The following is a 20,663-nucleotide window of genomic DNA, read 5'->3' as shown; positions in this document are numbered from 1 at the left end:
CCTTTTTAAAAAACTAAGGAATCTTAGGTCAAAAGGTACAAAGCTGTTAAAAGCTCTTAATACATATTGCGTATCATCAAATCACTTTCTAGACAGCTTGTACCAATGTATACTTTTACCCATAGTATATGAAGGTGCCTATTTTACAAACCCCTTTCAGACAGCCAGTGTTATTTTGTAACAGTTACTGATTTACAAAAGCATTTGATGTTATATTAATGTTTAATGATGATAATTCACTGTTATATGACTAAATTGCATGTCATGAGGGTTTAGTGTAGAGATTACTTCATTACCTAGGTAATAAGCATATTACCCAATAGGTAATTTTTCAATCCTCATCTGCCTCCCACCTTCCACCCTCAAGTAGGCCCTGATGTCTATTGCTCCCTTCTTTGTGTCCATGTGTACTCAATGTTTAGCTCCCACTTATAAGTGAGAACATGTGGTATTTGGTTTTCTGTTGCTGCATTAATTCACCTAGGATAACAGCCTCCAGCTCCATCCATGTTGCTGCAAAAAAGATGATCTCATTCTCTGTTATGGTTGTGTTCCACGGTATATATGCACTACATTTTGTTTATCCAGTCCATCATCAATGGGCATTTAGGTTGATTACATGTCTTTGCTATTGTCAATGGTCCTGCAATGAACATTTTTGTGCACATATTCTGGTTTTTTGTTGTTGTTGTTTGTTTGTTTGTTTGTTTTTGAGACAGAATTTTGCTCTTGTTGCCCAGGCTGGAGTGCAATGGCACTATCTTGGCTCACCGCAACCTCTGCCTCCCGGGTTCAAGTGATTCTCCTGTCTCAGCCTCCCGAGTAGCTGGGATTACAGGCATGTGCCACCACGCCCGGCTAATTTTGTATTTTTTTAGTAGAGGTGGGGTTTCTCCATGTTGATCAGACCAGTCTCAAACTCCTGACCCCAGATGATCTGCCCACCTCAGCCTCCCAAACTGCTGGGAGTACAGGCGTGAGCCACCATGCCCTGCCATATATATATTCTTATGGTAGAACAATTTATATTCCTTTGGGCATATACCCAGCAATGGGATTGCTGGGCCAAATGGTAATTCTGTTTAAAATTCATTGAGAAATCTGCAACCTGCTTTCCATACCAGCTGAACTATTTTACACCACCAAAAGCAGCACGTAAGTGTTCCTTTTTAACCACAACCTCATCAGCAGGTCAGTTTTTGATTTTTAACAGTAGCCATTCTGATTGATATGAGATGATAATCTCATTGTAGTTTTTATTTGATTTTCTCTAATGATTAGTGAGGTTGAGCATTTTTTTCATATGCTTGTTGGCTGCATGTATGTCTTCTGAGAAGTGTCTATTCATGTCCTTTGCCCATTTTTTAATGAGGTTGTTTCTGCTTGTTAATCTGTTTAAATACCTCACAAATTCTGGATTTTAGACCTTTGTTAAATGCATAATTTGAAAATATTTTCTTCCATTTTATAGGCTGTCTGTTTACTCTGGTGATTGCTTCTTTTGCTATGCAGAAGCTCTTTAATTACCTCCCATGTGTCAATTTTTTTCTTGTTGCTGCAATTGCTTTTGGTGTCTGCATCATGAAATCTTTGCCAGAGCCTGTCCAGATTGATATTTCCTAGGTTTTCCTCGAGGGCTTGGGACATGACCCAAGGAGATATGTAGAGTGTTCTGGTGAGAATGTCTGGCCCACTTTGCTCACGGAGTTAACTGGAGGTCACACACTAAGGCACTGGCCAAGCAAGATCCATTCTGCACGCCCTCTGTCCTACCTGCAGGCCTCTGACTGAGTAGGTATATGCCAAGCAGGGGACAGAACTTTGCAAACCATGTGTCAGCTGCCTAAGGGGGAGGAGGAGGACTGGGTCCTATCTACTCCAAACAAATAAAAATGTGCGAAATGCTTATGGGGAAGCTAGGGGAGAGAGAATGAAAGCAGACAGTCTCTGTGTCTGTTTAACAGAAATATCAAACGGCTGAAGCCTAGAAATGTCCGGTTCCCTTAAGCCCTACTTAAGGAGCTGAGATGAACCAGCACCCATCCAAGGTCTAGGAATGGAACGGGCAGAAAGGACAGATCCTTGACGGGAGCTGGGCAGAGCTGGCCACAGGGACCCTGGGCAGGCCTCGACTTCAGACGCCCATTGTCTTTAATCCATCTTGAGTTAATTTTTGTATCTGGTGAAAGGAAGGGGTCCCATTTCAATCTTTGGCATATAGCTAGCCAGTTATCCCAGCACCATTTATTGAATACAGAGTCCTTTCCCCATTGCATGTTTTTCTTGACTTTGTTGAAGATCAGATGGTTGTAGGTGTGTGGCTTTATTTCTGGGTTTTCTAACCCATTCCATTGGTCTATGTGTCTGTTTTTGTACTGGTACCATGCTGTTTTAGTTATTGTATCTTTGTAGTATAGTGTGAAGCTTGGTTATGTAATGCCTCCAGCTTTGTTCTTTTTGCTAAGGTTTGCTGTGGCTATTCAAGCCCTTTTTTGATTTCATGTGAATTTCCAAATAGTGTTTTCTAATTCTGTGAAAAATGTCATTGGTAGTTTGATAGGAATAGCATTGAATCTGTAAATTGCTTTGAGCAGTATGGCCATTTTAACAATATTGATTCTTCCTATTCATGATCATGGGATGTTTTTCCATTTGTTTGTGTTGTCTTTCATTTTTTTTCAGCAGTGTTTTGTAATCCTTTTAGATATTTTTCACCTCCATGGATAGCTGTATTCCTAGGTATTTTAATTTTGTGTGTGGTGATTGCAAATGGGATTCCATTCTTTATTTGGCTTTTAGCTTGAACACTGCTGGTATATAGAAATGCTACTGATTTTGCACATTAATTTTGTATCCTGAAACTGCTGAAGTTATTATCAGAGGTAGGAACTTTGGGGCAGAAACTATGGCATTTTCTAGGTGAAAAATCATATCATCTTCCAAGAGAGATAATCTGAGTTCCTCTCTTTCTATTTGAATGTCTTTTTTCATTCTCTTGCCTGACTGCTCTGGCTGGGACTTCAGGACTATGTTGAATACAAATGGTGAGAGTGGGCATCCTTGTCTTATTCCAGTTCTTCTAGCTTTTGCCCATTCAGTATGATATTGGCTCTGGGTTTGTCATAGATGGCTTTTATTATTTTGAAGTATGTTCCTTCAAGGTTGAGGCTTTTATGGGGGAGGGGGGGTAACATGAAAGGATGTTAAATTTTATTGACAGCCATTTTTGCATCTATTGAGATTATCATATAGTTTTTACTTTTAGTTCTATTTATTGGATGAATCACATTTATTGATTGGTGTATGTTGAACCAACTATGCATCCTAGGAATAAAGCCTACTTGATCATGGTAGATTAGCTTTTTGATGTGCTGCTGGATTTGGTTTGGTAGTATTTTGTTGAGGATTTTTGCATCTGTGTTCTTCAGGGATATTGGCCTGAAGTTTTCTTTTTTCTGTGTCTCTGCCCGGTTTTGGTATCAGAGTTATGTTGACCTCATAAAATAAATTAGGGAGGAGTCTCTCCTCCATAATTTTTTACAATAGTTTCAGTAGGATTCATACCAGTTCCTATATGTCTGGTAAAATTTGGCTGAGTATCCATCTGGTCCAGGGCTGTTTATGGTTGATAGGCTCTTTATTACTGATTCAATTTAGAAACTTGTTATTGGTCAGTTCAGGGTTTCAGTTTCTTCCTGGTTCAATCTTTGGAGGTTGTATTTTTCCAGGAATTTATCTATTTCTTCTAGGTTTTCTAGTTTCTATGCATAGAGGTGTTTGTAACAATCTGAGGGGTTTTTGTTTTTACTATTTCTGTGAGGTTGGTAGTAATGTCACTTGTGTCATTTCTGATTGTGTATATTTGGATTTTTCTCTCTTTTTTTCTTTGTTAGTCTAGCTAGCAGTCTATCAATCTTATTGATTCTTTCAAATAACAAACTTTTGGTTTTGTTGATCTTTCGTATATTTTTTCACATCTCAATTTCATTCAGTTCAGCTTTGATTATGGTTCTTTTCTTCAGTTAGCTCTAGGGTTAGTTTTTTTCTTTTTTTTTTTTTTCTAGTTCCTCTAGGTGTCATGTTATGTTGTTAATTTGTGATCTTTCTATCTTTTGATAAAGGTGTTTCATGCTATAAACTCCCCTCTTAACAGTGCTTTAGATATGTCCCAGAGATTCTGGTATGTTGTATCTTTGTTATCATCAGCTTCAAATAATTTCTTGATTTCTGCCTTCATTTCATTGTTTACCCAAAAGTCATTCAGGAGCAGGTTGGTTGTTTATTTTCCATGTAATTGTATGGTTTTGAGATAGAGCCTTTTTTTTTTTTTTTTTGAGACAGAGTCTCACTCTGTTGCCAGGCTAGAGTCCTGTAGCACGATCTCAAGAGCCACATCTTAATAGACCTTTACAGTAAGTGAGCAGGCTGTAGTTCAAGAAAAAGTACCCTGTTCTAGTCTAGACAAGAGTCAAACACTTGGGCTCAAGTCTGCTCTATGCATCTAAATCAGTGTGTTAGATTAAGTCTTTATGTCTAACTTTCCTTTCCTGTAATGAAGATAATAATACCTTCAGTATGTTTGTGAGAATAAAATGGCATGATCTATGTGAATATACTATGCATATAAACTATAATGTATCAAACACAACCACTATTACATAAAATAGTTTAGAAATTTTAAATATTGGTGCTATAAGACGATTTTAAAAGTTTATTTCTTTTTTTTTTTTTTTTTTTGAGATGGAGTCTCGCTCTGTCGCCCAGGCTGGAGTGCAGTGGCCAGATCTCGGCTCACTGCAAGCTCCGCCTCCCAGGTTTACGCCATTCTCCTGCCTCAGCCTCCCAAGTAGCTGGGACTACAGGCGCCCGCCACCTCACCCGGCTAGTTTTTTGTATTTTTTAGTAGAGACGGGGTTTCACCGTGTTAGCCAGGATGGTCTCGATCTCCTGACCTCATGATCCACCCGTCTCGGCCTCCCAAAGTGCTGGGATAAAAGTTTATTTCTAAGGTAACTTTCCTTTAGGTTCACAAATAAAGCCAGTTGAATTTACAAATAAGTTCAGTTATCTGTAAGGTAACTTTTACTTGGATTTACAGCATTTTGTCTTTAATCTCTGTCATAACAAAGTCTTTCTTGTCTGATAATAGGCTTACTGATTGACCGCTTCTGTCTGACCGGCGGAAAAAACCCAATTGGCTATTTGAAGGCATATCTTACCAACTTGTATATTGCTGCAGATTCTGAAAAAGTGCAAGAGGCAATACAAGAAGGTATTAGTCTGATTTTATTCCTCTAGTTAATAAAGAGGTTTACACTAATGGTTACTTACATTAAGTTTTGCATATGATTATGAGGCTTATGGTCTTGTTGGATATTCTTCTGAAGTTTTTCCACATGGGGCAACACTTAAGTCTGTCCTTTAGAGCTTTGACTTTCCTGGAAATGGACATCCTCAGTAATTGTCCTACAATCCATTTTACATGTTCCCATTCCTATAGAAACAGAGGCAGTGCATAGACAACTGTTCTGAGATCTGTGGTTGTGAAGAGGAGTTGAGCCATCAGGTAATAGCTAGAGAGAAAACATAAGGTCTGGGAGAATTTGTTTTTTTAATGGTAGAAACTATAACGCATGGACCTAAGAAGAGTATTAATCAGTCTCCATAATCTATCAGGTATTGCCTCTGCCACAATGTTTGATGGAGCCAAAGACATGGCTTACTGTGACACCCAGCTCCGTGTAGCCTTTGATGGGGATGCTGTCCTCTTCTCTGATGAGTCTGAACATTTTACCAAGGAGCATGGGCTGGACAAATTCTTCCAGTATGATACATTATGTGAAAGTAAGCCTCTTGCTCAGGTAGGTTCAATGAGTGCTAATTAATTTTTATGTACTTTTTTATGTACTTATTTATTTTCTATTCTATATAAATATCAATATTGGTCCATTCTGATGAATGTTTAAGTTATTTTAGGCAGGCCACTCCTTCTTACTGTCTTATCTTTGGAGCTTTTTTTCTTTCTTCCATGAATTGCTCACTTTGATGCATTCACTGCTGATAACTTTATTTTTAATTTTAACCTTATTTTATCTATACTTTTGGAAATGCTTGTATGATCTTCCCATAATAAGAAGTATGCAAGTAACAGGAAATGCTACTTATCAATAAGCCACTACTACATAATAAATTCTCAAAATAGTAGGGTCATTTCCAATAGATTAGAGTAAGCATTTGTTGAATCTCTGTCCTTGACTTCAAACTCAAGAAAGGCATTGCTTAATTGAGAAAATATGCACAACTAAGAACTTGAACTGAATCAAATAATGATCCTCAAACAAGTGCAAATTATGAATATGTAATCAAACTGAAACTAAATATTTAGATTTTTTTGGATTAGTGCTGTTGAGTACCTTTCAATCCATCCATGAACCGAAGTGTTAAAATCAAGGTCGAAAATGAACAGAACCTATAACTTTTGAACAAAAGGAAATCTGAGATCAAAATGTCATTTAATCTGAATCTAAACTTATAGGTCTTTTAATTTTATTCTATCAATTTTCCCAAGAAATTTAATTGTCCTTTTTCTCAGTTCTTCCTGAACTTAAGTTAAACTTAAATATTGTTATTTTTATATAAATTTATAAAAGTATGAATAGACTAACTGAAAGTTGAAAAGTTTTTCTACTTTGTCACCTCTCATTAAAGCAAGCAATATTTAGACTATGAGTGTGTGTGTTCAACTTCATACTCTCTTTCTAAATAGCTCCTTTGGAAACCTTAACCTAGTGTTATAAAGTTCCGTATTAACAAAGCTTACTCTTGAGAAGAAAATGCTTTGTTATATTTTATATCAGTCTACTCTGCTGAAATTCAGAGCTGTTCACCATTATTGAAATGTGGAAATCCTCCATAAAAAGAACACTTAAACAAAAACACTTCAAAGAACATTGCTTCCAGACAAATGTTAAAGTAGTATTTTCTCATCTGAAGTAAATAATCTAAATTTCTTTTAAATTTTACATTTTTCAGTTCTTTTCTCATGTTGTACTTTGTTATTTTCTTCAGTTTTATTGAGTTACACTTAATTTTTAAAAGTTGCACATATTTAATGTATACATTTTGATGAATTTGGACATATACATACACACATGATACTGTCACTACAAATAAGGTAATAAACATATCCACCGCTCCCAAAAACTTACTTTTCTCCTTGTCTTTTAAACATTTTTTTGTTTTGTGGTAAGAACACTTAGCATAAGATCTATCCACTAAACAAGTTTTTAAGTGTACAATACCATATTGTTAACTATAGGCACTACATTGTACAGCAGATCTCTAGAATTTATTCATCTTAGCAGGTCTTCCAGGTCTCATCCATTTTGTTACAAATGGTAGTATTTCCTTCTTTTTAAAGGCTGATTAATATTATGTTGTGTCTTATCCCACATTTTCTCTATCCATTCCCCTGATGATGGACATTTGGGTTATTTCCAAATCTTGGCCATTGTGAATAATGTTGTAGTAAACATTGCAGTTTACATAGCTCTTTGAGATCCTGCTTTCATTTCTTTTGGATATATACTCAACAGTGGGATTACTGAATCATTTGGCAGTTGTTCTGGTTTTAGTTTTTTCTGAAAAATTTCCATTCTGTTTTCCACAGCGGCTACACAATTTTACATTTCTGCCCACAGTGTATAAGGGTTCCACATTCTCTACATACTCCCCCACCATTTGGTATCTTTGTTTTGTTTTGTCTTCTATAATAGCCATCTTGACTAGTAAAATTTGATATTTGATCGTGGTTTTTATTTGGATTTCTCTGATGATTAATGTGTTGAGTACCTTTTCATATACCCATTGACATTTGTATGTGTTCTTTAGAGAAATGTCTATTCAAGTCCTTTGCCCATTTTTAACCAGCTTAATTTGTTTTTATTTTGCTGTTGAGTTGTAAGAATTCTTTGTATATTTTGGAAATTAACCCTTATCAGATGTATAGTTTGCAAATATTTTCTCCCATTCCATAGGTTGCCTTTTCACTCTGTTTCCTTTGCTTTGCAGAAACTTCCTAGTTTTATGTATTCTCACTTATTTTTGCTCCTTTTTTTTTTTTTTTTTTTTTTTTTTTTTTTTTTTTTTTTTTTTTTTGAGACGGAGTCTCGCTCTGTCACCCAGGCTGGAGTACAGTGGCGCGATCTCCGCTCACTGCAAGCTCCGCCTCCCGGGTTCACGCCATTCTCCTGCCTCAGCCTCCCGAGTAGCTGGGACTACAGGCGCCGCCACCTCGCCCGGCCAATTTTTTTGTATTTTAAGTAGAGACGGGGTTTCACCATGTTAGCCAGGATGGTCTCGATCTCCTGACCTCGTGATCCGCCCGTCTCAGCCTCCCAAAGTGCTGGGATTACAGGCTTGAGCCACCGCGCCCGGCTTATTTTTGCTCCTTAAATGGCCTTTTTCTCCCATTAAACAATTAAAATTGTGAATCCCAACTCTACTTATTGCAGGAATACCCAACAAATTTCATGCTTTCCTTTATTATGCAGTACTTCTGCCAGTTTAAAAACCATGCCATTTTTTACATAAAAAAGGTGATTTTCCATAAAGGCCAGAAGGCTTTGCTGGGTGCTCCATTGATGAGAAAGAATCTGTGAGGTACAACTCCTACTGAAGACATTCAAGTATGTTGCTAGTAGGGTGGTGGTTTGGTCATGACAATATCTTAATTTTGTCAAATGGAAGAGGTCTGAAAGTCACCAGCAAATGGGACAGCTGGAGAGGATTAATTGAACAAGTCTGAATGTAGTTTATGAGCCTCCAATCTCCAGTGTAGTACAGTGACAAGTAACTGATATCTCCTGATTTGATCCCTATCTCTTGTCTCACCGTTCTGGGATAATGGTCTCTAAGTGTGTGTGTGTATGTGTGTGTGTGTATCAGAATTTTTGAGGTATATTTATATAGAGTAAAATTTATAATTTTAAGTGGATAGTTTTAAGAGTTTTAACAAATATATATAATTGTGAAATAACCACTAACATAAAAATACATACTCAACCGTTTCATTAAATCACTAAATTCCCTCATGTCCCTTTGTAGTCATCCTAGTACCCTATCTCCAGACCCCATCAACCACTACTCATCTGATTTCTTTTTCTATAGTTTTGCCTTTTCCAGGTGTCACATAAATGGAATCATATGGGATGCAATCTGACTTGTTTTATTTATTATAGCATAATGCATGTCATTGCATGTATCAGTACTTGGCTCCTTTTTATTGCTGAGTAGTATTCTATTCTGTGGATGTACCATGTTTTCTTTATTCTTTTACCTGTTGAAGGAGTAGGTCATTTCTAGTCTTTGACATTTATAAATGAAGCTACTTTTAAACATTTGAATACAAATTTCTGTGTAAATATAAGATTTCATTTCATTTTTAAATACCTAGAAGTGGAATTGCTAGGTCATGTGATAAGTAGTATACTGTATCATTATTTGATGAGATACAGTCAAATTATTTTCCCAAATGACCATAACATTTTGCATTCCTAAAAGCAATGCATGATTTTGTTGCTTTGCATTGTTGCTGGCATTTGGTAGTATTGAGTATTTTTCTTTTCTTTCTTTATTTAAGCAATTTTCGTGTTTATTAAAAAAAAAAAAAATCTCATTGTAGTTTTAGCTTGCATTTCTTTAATGACCAACGTTATTGAGCATCTTATCAGGTGCTTTTTTCCATCATGTATCTTCTTTGGTGAAGTACCTGTTCAGATCTTTTCCTCATTTTATTGGGTTTTTGGTTTGTTATCGACTTCTGAGAGTTCCTCAATGTTTTGGATACTCATCCTTTATCAGGCATGTGTTTTACAAATATTTTCTCTCAGCCTGTGCTTGTTTTTCATTCTTCTAACATCTTTCAGTGCTTTGCAGTGAGCAGAAACTTATAATTTTGATGAAGTCAGATTTATCAGTTTTTTCTCTTAGAAATTGCACTTTTAATATCATATATAAGAAATCTTTGCCTAATCCAAGGCCACAATGATTATCTCCTGACTTTTTATATAGAAATTTTATGGTTTTAGGCTTTTAATTTAGGATTACGGTCTCTTGTGAGTCAATATGGTATTTGTGCAAAGTACAAGTTGTGGTTCATTTTTCCTGCTTATTCTAATTTCCTGGATATCTTAATTTTTGAAGCATTATTTGTTGAAAATGGTGACCTTCTGTCTTGTTCCTTTAATATAGATATTCATCCTTTTATCAATATTACATTGTCTTGATTATTGTAGTTTTATAGTAGTTTTTTTTGTTTGTTTGTTTTTTGATGGAGTCTTCGCTCTGTCGCCCAGTCTGGAGTGCAATGGCGTGATCTCAGCTCACTGCAACCTTTGCCTCCCGGGTTCAAGACATTCTCCTGCCTCAGCCTCCTGAGTAGCTGGGACTACTACAGGCGCCTACCACCACACCCAGTTAATTTTTCGTATTTTTAGTAGAGACTAAAATACCATATTGGCCAGGCTGGTCTCGAACTCCTGACCTTGTGATACACCCACCTCAGCTGCCCAAAGTGCTGGGATTACAGGCCTGAGCCACTGCGCCTGGCTACAATAGTTCTTAGGACCAGGTGGTGTGAGTACTTCAACTTTGTTAAAATTTAAAAAAACAAAACAAAACAAAAACAACAACAAAAAATATATATATATATAGAGAGAGAGAGAGTACAGTCTGATTCCCTTGCACTTTCATATAGATTTAAGAAGTGTATCTATTTCTGGGGGAAAATTTTTGTGAGAATTTTTATTTTTATTTTTGTTTTATTTATATCTAGAGCTTGGGATAATAGATATCTTAATAATACTGAGTCTTTCTTTCCATGGACATGGTATTTCTCCTCTCCTCATTTATTTAGAACATTTAATTTTTTTTTTTTTAGTCTTTTGTAGGTTTCAGCACACAGATATTGCATTTTTTTATTTATACCTATGCATTTTGTAATACTTTGGTACTATCATAAATGGTACTTTTAAAATCCTTACTATCCAATTATTTATTGCTAATACATAGAATCACAATTGGTTTTTGTATTCTGCAACCTTGTTCAATTTCCTTGTTAGTTCTCACAACAATTTTGTAGATTGAGATTTTCTAAGTCAACAATAATGTTGACTGTGACTAAAGACAGTTTTATTTCTGTGTTTCCATGCTGTATATCTGTTATTTATCATTCTTGACTTTTTACCTTGCTAGTACATCCAGTACAATGTTCAGAACAGTGATGAGGGTGGACACCCTTGCCACGTACCCAGATCTTAGGGGGACATCGTCTTTCACTCTTAACTGTTATCCATAGGTCTTTTCTAGATGCCTTTTTTTCAGGTTGAGGGAGTTACCTTCTCTTTCTAGTTTTTTGAGAGTTTTTATAATAAATGAAGGTTGAATTTTGACTCTGCCTGATTTGCATCTATTGAGAAAAATCATGTGGTTTCTCTCCTTTAGTCTGTTGAGGTGCAAATTACGTTAATGGATTTGTAAAAGCTGAGGCAGCTTTGCGTTGTTGGTATTAATTCAAGTTGGTCATGTGGTATTATCCTTTTCATATATCGCTGAATCCAATTTGTTAATATTTTGTATTATTTATTCATTTATGTCTTCATGTTCATCCTCTACAGTTTTATTCTCTTGTAATACCTTAATCTGACTTTAGTAACAGGGTAGTACTACCTTCATAAAATGTGATACAAACTATTTAAAATGTTTGGTAGAATTTTTCAAAGAAGCCATCTGGGCCTGAACATTTTTCTTTGTTGGAAGGCTTTTAACTACTGATTCAATTATTTTGGTAGCTATAGAACTTCCATTTATCTTTTTCTTCCTTTTCTCATTCTTTTCTTCTCTCTGTTTATGAGCTTATGTTTTTCAAGGAATTTGTTCATTTAAATGACTGAATTTATGGACATAAACTTTTACAGTGTTTTACTAATATGTTTTTAATACTTGTAGGATCCTCAGTGATGTGTCCCCACTTTTATTTCTGATACTAGTAATTTGTGTCTTTTCTTTTTTGTTGTTGTTTTTCTTGGTCAGTTTGGCCAGAGGTTAATCAATTTTCCTGAGCCAGCTGTTCCTAAGTTTTTAAATGTGGAAGCTGAGATTGTTCATTTGAAACCTCTCTTCTAATATAAGCACTTAATGCTATAAATGTTCCTCTAAACACTGCTGAAGTTGCATCCCACAAATTTTGATAGATGATGGTTTTTTTTTTTATTTAATTCAAAATATATTTTTAAAATTTCTCTGTGATTTCCTCTTTGACCCACAGGTCACTTAGAAGTAGGTTATTTAATTGTCATATATTTGGAGTTTATTCGGATATCTTTCTATTGTTGAAACAAAGCTTAACTCTTTTGTGTTGTAATTAGAAAATATATTTTGTATCTCAATTATTTAAATTTATTGCGGTATGTTTTATGCCCAGAATATGGTCTATCTTGATGAATATGTCATGTGTATTTGAAAAGAATATTCTGTTGTCATGAAATATTCTATAAATGTCAATTAGATTATGTAAATTAATTCAGGTAATATTGCTTGGGTTTTTTATATTGTCAGTAATTTTCTGTCTATTTGTTTTACCTACTATTGAGAAGGCAGTGTTGAAATCTCCAAATATATTTGAGAACTTATCTATTTATCCTTTCAATTTTATCAGTTTTACATCAGTGTATTTTGCATCTTTGATTTTAGGTGTCCACATATTTAGGATTATTATATTGTCTTAATCTTAATTAATACCTTTAATCTAATTAATACCTTAATTAGATTGAAATGCTAATCTTAATTAATACCTTAATTATATTATGTATATTATATAATACATAATATAATTTTTATATAATACATAATATTAATAAGGTATTAAGATTAGTATTTTAAGATATGTATATATTTAAGATATGATTATATTGAGATATGTATATTATATAATACATAATTATGTAATATTCATCTGATACTCATATAATCATTCCAGCTTTTTTGGGGGGTTAATGTTTGTATGATATGATTTTTCTATACTTTTATCTATGCCTTTATATTTAAATTTTGTTTATATTTAACTTATTTTTCTTATAGATATTACAGTTGGTACTGCTATTTATACAATCTGGCAATCCCTGTGTTTTAATTGCTATTTTTAGGATGTTTAAATTTAACATGATCATAGCTTTGGTTGGATTAAAATCTACTATCTTCCTATGCTTTCTCTGTGTTCCAACCATTCTTAGTTTCCTTTTCCTTTTCTTTTTTCCCCTATTTACTTAAGAATTTACTGTGTGTTTTTACATGCTATTTTATCTCCACTATTGGCTTATGACTCATTTAAAATTTCTATTAGTTACTCTAGTGTTTACAATATGCAACTTTAAGTAATCACCATGTATTGTCAAACAATGTTATACTCTATAACATCATATGTGCGGTAAGAACCTTGCAACAACGAACTGCCAAACTCTCCCTCTCCTGTTTTGTGCTACAGTTGTCGTATATTTTTATTTTATCTATGCTATAAACTCTCTATACTTTGCTACTGTGAACGCTGAAAATGTGAAACAGGTCTCAGTAAATTTAGAAAGTTTATTTTGCCAAGGTTGAGGATACGCACGCATGACACAGCCTCAGGAGGATCTGATGACATGTGCCCAATATGGTTAGAGCACAGTTTGGTTTTATCCATTTTAGGGAGACATGAGATATTTATTAATCAACATATGTAATATGAACATTGGTTTGGTCTGGAAAAGGAGGACTCCAGGCAGGTTTGAGTTTCTGATTAGCCCCTCCAAAGAAGGCAATCCTATATGTAGTTATCTCAGCGAGCATAGCAGTGACTTTGAATAGAATGGAAGGCAGATCGTCTCTAAGCTGTTCCAGGCTTAACTTTTCCGTTTAGCTTAGTGACTTGGGGACTGCAACACTTATTTTTCTTTTCCACTACTATTTCTGTTTTTGGTAATTAAATACCTTCTACTAAATAAGGATGAGGCAAAATATGTATTTCATATTCGAATTCCTTTTAATCATTTTCAGAGAGCTTCCTTTCTTTGTGTAGATCAGGTTTTTCTCTGCTATCATATTCCTTCTGCCAGGAGATCTTTTGTTTTATTTTGTTTTCTTTAACATTTCATGTAGTACAAATCTACTGGTACTGAATCTGTTTTTCTTTGCCTAAAAAGTCTTAACCTTATTTATTTTTTAAAACCATATTTTATTTTTACTGAATGTAATATTCTGGGCTTACTATGTTTTTCTTCCAGCACCTTAAAGATGCTTTTCCATTGTCTTCTCATTTGTGTAGATTCTGACGACAAATGTTATGGATTTTGTATCTTTAGTCCTTAGTATGTAATGTGTCTATTTTTCTCTGACTGCCTTCATAATTGTCTATATTTCCTTTGACTTGAATATGAGAGGGGAGTGTAAGAGTGTGTGTGTGTGTGTGTGTGTGTGTGTATGTGTGTGTGTGTGTCCCACAGCATTTCAATACTTTGGGTTTTTTTCCCCACTCTTTCTTTTTCTCTTTCTCTCTTTTCAGTTTGGGCAATTTCTATTGACTTGTCTTCAAGTTCACTCATTCTTTCTTTAGCTGTGTTGAGTCTACTGATACATCCATTAGGCACTCTTTATATAGTTCCATTCAACTCTCTTATCATTTCAATCTCTTTGCCAAAATTGCCAAAATTGCTAGTCTACTCATGTATGGTATCCACCTTTAAAGCATACATTTAAATATATTAATCACAGTTATTTTCAATTCCCTCTGTTATATTTGTGATATCTGGGTCATAAGTCTAGTTCTTTTAATTTCTCCTGAAAGTAGATTGTTCATTTTGTTTTGTTCTGTTTTACTGTAGGACTAGCAATTATTGTGATAGATTGAATCAATCAAATCAGGTGTTAAACTTGTTTTAGATTTTGTGGTTGCTATGGTTATCTTCATGGCACCACAAGATCCAAGCTTGTCTGGTATCAACTTTGCCAGAGGGTTTTTCTCCAGATTTCTAGTCGACTTTCAGCAGTAGGCCCTCCCTGTGTGTCTGCTGCAGAGAAGGTCTCCTCGTTCTTACCCCTTCCCAGCTATTTCTTCTATCTTCCTAGGGCTTAGGGATGAACATTCTCCTGGATCTTGCCATGCCCCAGTGATAGCCAATATCTAATGGTACCGATCCTTGATAGTCTCTTATCCTCCCAAAGTTAGAATGTTTTCTTCTGTAACAGTGGATCTTTACTCATGCTGTGGAGGATAACAGTGTTCAAAGCCCTTCTAGCAGTCTAAGCTCTTTGTTTCTGAGGGTATAAGCAACTGGGGGAGTTTTAGTCTTTGCCCCCAGTGGCAGCTGCTCCCCTCCTCCACACCTGTACCATCAAGGATGGCTTTATTCTATCACCCTACTGCCTGCAGTCTTTGTCATCAGCATCTAGTGAAGTCCATGGAGAAAAGCCTAAAAGAGAGTGTGTACTTCTCATGCCTGTGGATCCCAGGGCTTCTATGCTCTCTCATTGGTGCACCCTAGTTCTTTCTCAATGTCTTTTTTAAATTACTTGAATTGCTTGTACTTGCTTGTATGGAATCTGGTATAACTTTTTTCAACACTCTACCAAAAGTACACAGTTCTTGCACTCTACATCTTCTTGAAGATGCCTGTTTTTCCCTAGTTTTCATGCTAGTTGGTTACCCTACAATCTCAGCTCTTTGATGGGCTCAAGAAAAGTTATTTTTTAGATTGGAGTTTTCTCGTTATCAGAGTTGGAGTAACAGTCTTTCCCTAGTATTTGCTTTTTCTAAGTTTCCCTGGTAATTTTATATTTTTATTGATAAATTATATGCTGTACTACTGTGCAAATATATAAATTACAAAACATACCCCAAAATAGAAGTAAAAGAGAATGAGATGGATACTTGATTTGAATATGGTGATATAAACTCAGCATTCTCTGTTTCTTCCATTTGGAAATCATCCAAAAACAGCAAGGGAAACTGTGCCCCTCTGTGTTTTAAAGACTAACTGCAATGATGGTGGCTCCTGCCAACAGTCACTATGAGTTTGCTGCTCTTGTCAAAAAAACAGTCCCAGTTTTTTCACCTATATGTTTGGCCTCTTACCATGAGAAAGTATATTTACTTGTTTTTTCCTAAGATATACAGCCTTAAAGAAAATTTAAGTAAATGGTTACACAATAAGTCGTGTTTACAGAAAACAGTTTGTTTCCATGACAGCAAAGAAGGGAGCCTTTGAATCATGAAAACAAGTCAGTCTCCAAATATTCCCATTGACCTTCCCCTAGAAACCCACCAATTGTCCCAAGAAAAACCAGTCTACTTTAGTACAAGTAATAATAAAAAGAGAACTGACATTGAATACATTCAAAGATACTATGAGAAAAAGGCAGATTAAAAAAGAACAAAATCTAATAACAGATGAAGAGCTCTTACAAGAAAAAGTTGACATAATACAGATAATTATGACTGAACATTTGCCATGACTTTTAAAGACTTAAAGCAAGATCATAAAGTAAAAATGCAATAATAGAGGAAGAGATGATAAAATGTGAAAGTTATAGAATGCTGTAAATCTTTCCTCCCTTCTAATAGAGATATTACCCATCTGGTACAGATTAAAAATACAATTACATATAGAAAAATGACAGAAATAGATAACAGGTAAAGAAGACCCAGCATATGCCTAAGTAGAATCCCTGAAGAAGAACTTTAAAATCATGTTGGGAGGGGAATTGATGTTAAATATAAAGATGCAAATTAATGTAAAAATATAAATTAAAAACTGATAAATTATCAAAAGATATTTATATATTAAATGATTAAAATATTAAATATTAAAAGCCCATATTGTGTGATAGAGGTATAGAATCAAAATGACCATCACTGAGAGGCCTAGTGAAATTATTGGGCTTCAAAATGAAGAAATAATTATTTGGGCTACCTACTCATATAAGTGGTGGAAGAGGTGGGATGGGAAACAAGAGGCCCTCAAACTTCTCAAGAGCAGCATTCAAAAGCAAAAGACAGTGGAGCACTACTTATAAGATCTTGTGGAGAATCTTATATATAAATCATGTATTCTATATCCAGCCAAAAGTTTATTCAAGGACAGAGGAAACAGATATACAGTTGAGAATATACCATATTCTCAGGGATTATTACCATAAGATGTTTTTGAGAAAATTAGTACTATAGGACAAATTTTGGCCAACACGTGGAGGACTAGAAGCACAAAGGCACAAACATTCATATAATATAGTTAACCATAGAATTCGAACTAAAACAACTGTACAAAAGAACAAATTTGTATGATGTACAAATTATATAACTAACAAAAAATGGAAAAATATGGGGAAAGAAGGTCTACAGAAGAAGTATGCTGGAATTTTCAGTTACAACAGCCAATCAAAGGATGAAATGTAAACTTGATAAATAGAAATAAAACAAAATGTAATAATGCAAAAGTAAATAAACACCAAGGAAAAGTCAATAAATGACTAAAATTAGATGGTGGAGAAGAAATAGAGGACTACAGACACATTGAAGAAACACCCTGCTTTCATTATTTCTCATTATGAAGAATAATAGATCTGGGATTCTTTTTAAAAATGAGGACTGAGGGTACTATAAAAGGTTATAGTTTTAAAGGTAATTTATAGAAGGAAATAATGTAAACCTTCTTAAATGTCAGAAGAACCACCCATATACAACTACAAAGAAGAAAGACACAGATTATTGAACAATTCTTTAAAATCTTTAAAACATGGAAAATGCAATAAAAACCACAAGACAGAAACAATCTCAAGTATATTTGTAATATAAATAAATGTAAATGAACAAAAACAACTATTGTTTTAAAAAATAAGATTTTCAGGTTGTATCACGTAGCAAAATCCAATTCTAGGCTCTACGCAAGAGATACTAAAACTAAGTGTTTGGAAAGGTTAAAAATGAAAGACACAGTTAGATTCAAGTCAAACAGCATTAAGCTAGACAAAAGCATATACTTTATAAAGTTAAAATGCACATTCACAAAAAGCAAATTAAAAGAGTAGTGCTTTGGTAACTAATTAGAGTTTATTTAGAGTGACCCACTATTCCAGCTTACCATGGATAGTTTATGTCTGTTGTCCTGGCTTAATTATTTATTGAACATTCTTTCATATTTAAAGTATATAGGTTTACATGTTAAATCATATGGTCATTTTAGGCACATTCCAGGAATGCAAGGATGGTTCCATATCAGACAACATATTCACATAAATTCCTATCGAGTTTTAGCCTTTTGCCATCAGCTTCATAACACTGCATGTCATGCTGTATTATATCCTTTGTATTGTATCTTATAGGTCTCTGCTTTTTAGCATTCACTTTCTTTGGCTCACTGTATCACAGCTGTGATATATGTTCCTTTTACAGGGTCCCCTGAAAGGCTTTCTGGAAGATTTAGGCAGACTGCAAAAGAAGTTCTATGCCAAAAATGAACGCTTACTTTGTCCTATCAGGACCTACCTGGTTACAGCTAGGAGTGCAGCCAGTTCAGGCGCCCGTGTGCTGAAGACCCTTCGACGCTGGGGTCTAGAGATAGACGAAGCTCTTTTCCTTGCTGGAGCCCCCAAAAGTCCCATCTTGGTGAAGATCCGGCCCCATATCTTCTTTGATGACCACATGTTCCACATTGAAGGGGCACAGAAGTTAGGTTCCATGGCAGCTTATGGCTTTAATAAAAAATTCAGTAGTTAGGGGCAGGGAGGAGAAATAAAGTGGTAATAGTCTGGTATTACAGAAGCCACTTCTTTTGACTCTCTAGGATTATTAGATAGGTATTGCAGAAAATTGGACCTTAAAACTTAGCCTGTTTGGAAAGATTTCCTCTTGATTTTTTGGAAAACCTTTTGAACCCTCAAGTTACCATCAAACTACTTCTCTTTGAACTACCAATACTGTTGAATGTCATTGCACCTATCTCTGTGTAAGCCATAATGATGACTCTTTAAGATAAGTTTAGAACTTGAATATTTGCGTGCTTAAGGGACTGTTTTAGAAGCTTACTTAGTTTCATGAAGCACTGCTCATTTTTGGATGTTTGTAGATAACAATGAATTGTTACCCATCAGCATTGTAGAATAGTGTCTTCAAAGGTAGAAGGAGTATGGTTAAGTACACTCTTGAAAACTGGAGCTTTGTATTCTGTGACTGCTATGGCCAGCCCTTTAAACAAAGCAAAATGAGAATTTCACTCTACCTCCATAACAATTTTGATACTGCTCATTTAGAAATAAATCATCTGGTTGTTCCTCCAGGGTACTTTCTAAGATAAGCCTTAAACAGAAACTCTTAAGAAAGGTTCTCTGAAAATTACTTGGTGGGTTAAATGCCTCTGGTCCACAGAGTTTCATATTTGAAGTCTCTGGCTTTGGGCCTGGCAGGCTGGCACATCCATATTTGTATGGGAAAGAAAAAAAAAAAAAAAGACCCTACGCTACCACTTCAAAATGTGACATGAAGTGTAGAATCCTGGTCCTTCATTGTCATTCTCATGTGATTTTTGTTTTGTTTTCAACAAAAATTGGTTGGTCATTAAATATATGTTAGGCACAGTGACCTGGTTATTTTCACATGTTACTTCATTTTCTTATCAAATTAAATGTTTGTTACATAGTATTATTATTACCTTCCTTTTTATCAATGAGGAGCCTAAGATTCAAAAAGGTTAATTAGATAGCTTGTTTAAGGATATGGAGCTAATGAGTGTTAAGACTAATTAGATTCAAATTCAAATCTTACTTCAAAAGTTATAATGAGGTCTTTTTCCTCCCTTCCAAAGAGAGTTATTAATTTCATGGCCTTTGGACCCATCTGGTACAGATTAATCATTTCATTAAGTTCCATGCATAAACTACACAGCAGTTACACCGCAGGTCTAAGGATTCCTCCCTCCTCTTTTCCTCCTAACCTTTCCTGCTCTCTCTACCTCCACCTTCATCTCTACTCCACCTGGACATATGTATTATACCCCTGACTCTAGATGAGAGAAGACCACAGCTGAAACACATCTTCTGATGCTCCCTAATTTTATGTAAACCAGTCCAAAATATATCAGTTGTGACACATGACACTCACTGAGTACCTACCATTTTGTAGGTGTCCTCCCATGCAAAGACCACAAGAGGTATGCAGACAAAACCCTATCCTCTAGGAAACTGAAAACCTTAACAATCTGGTCAAGGAAGTCAAATGTGCAAACTCAAACAGTCAACACTAGAAGGCTGTTTGTCTTCAGTGCCAGTGAGGGTCACACATGAAGGGAGCAGAGATCTTCATAGGCTGGAAGTGGTCATAATAGAAAGACTTGAGGTAGCCTGTAATTTTGATGGATGGACAAGATGTGGATGGGAAGAAAGGACAATAAAGTGGAAACAGATATGCTGGGGGATCACTGAGTTTGAGCAGCAGCTTCAAATTGGGGATAGGGTGGTGTAGGACCACCTCTCATGATTCCTGTTCCTGGTGCCTTGTGTAATCCCCAGTAAGAGTGCTCTTTCCCACCTCTGAGCTCCATTCTCATTAATCATAAGAAACCTCCTGGAATCCATCCCTT

General features: G+C 35.2%; 1 protein-coding gene across 6 annotated transcripts in view; it reads left to right on the top strand.

The window, feature by feature from the left end:
- NT5C1B (5'-nucleotidase, cytosolic IB) overlaps positions 1 to 19,726 on the top strand; it is a 28,562-nt gene extending 8,836 nt beyond the window's left edge. For all 6 annotated transcript variants that reach the window (XM_025354669.1, XM_025354668.1, XM_025354666.1 and 3 more), the window contains 3 exons: positions 5,150 to 5,272; positions 5,677 to 5,861; positions 18,482 to 19,726. In XM_025354669.1, the coding sequence (XP_025210454.1) occupies positions 5,150 to 5,272; positions 5,677 to 5,861; positions 18,482 to 18,805 (632 nt within the window). In that variant the 3' untranslated portion in view covers positions 18,806 to 19,726. The remainder of the gene's footprint in view (positions 1 to 5,149; positions 5,273 to 5,676; positions 5,862 to 18,481) is intronic.
- Positions 19,727 to 20,663: the final 937 nt, after the last annotated feature.

The sequence above is a fragment of the Theropithecus gelada genome, chromosome 13, assembly GCF_003255815.1.
Source record: "Theropithecus gelada isolate Dixy chromosome 13, Tgel_1.0, whole genome shotgun sequence".
NCBI lineage: Eukaryota > Metazoa > Chordata > Mammalia > Primates > Cercopithecidae > Theropithecus > Theropithecus gelada.
The sequence above is the reverse complement of the archived record's forward strand: the minus strand, read 5'-3'. Positions and strand labels throughout refer to the sequence as shown.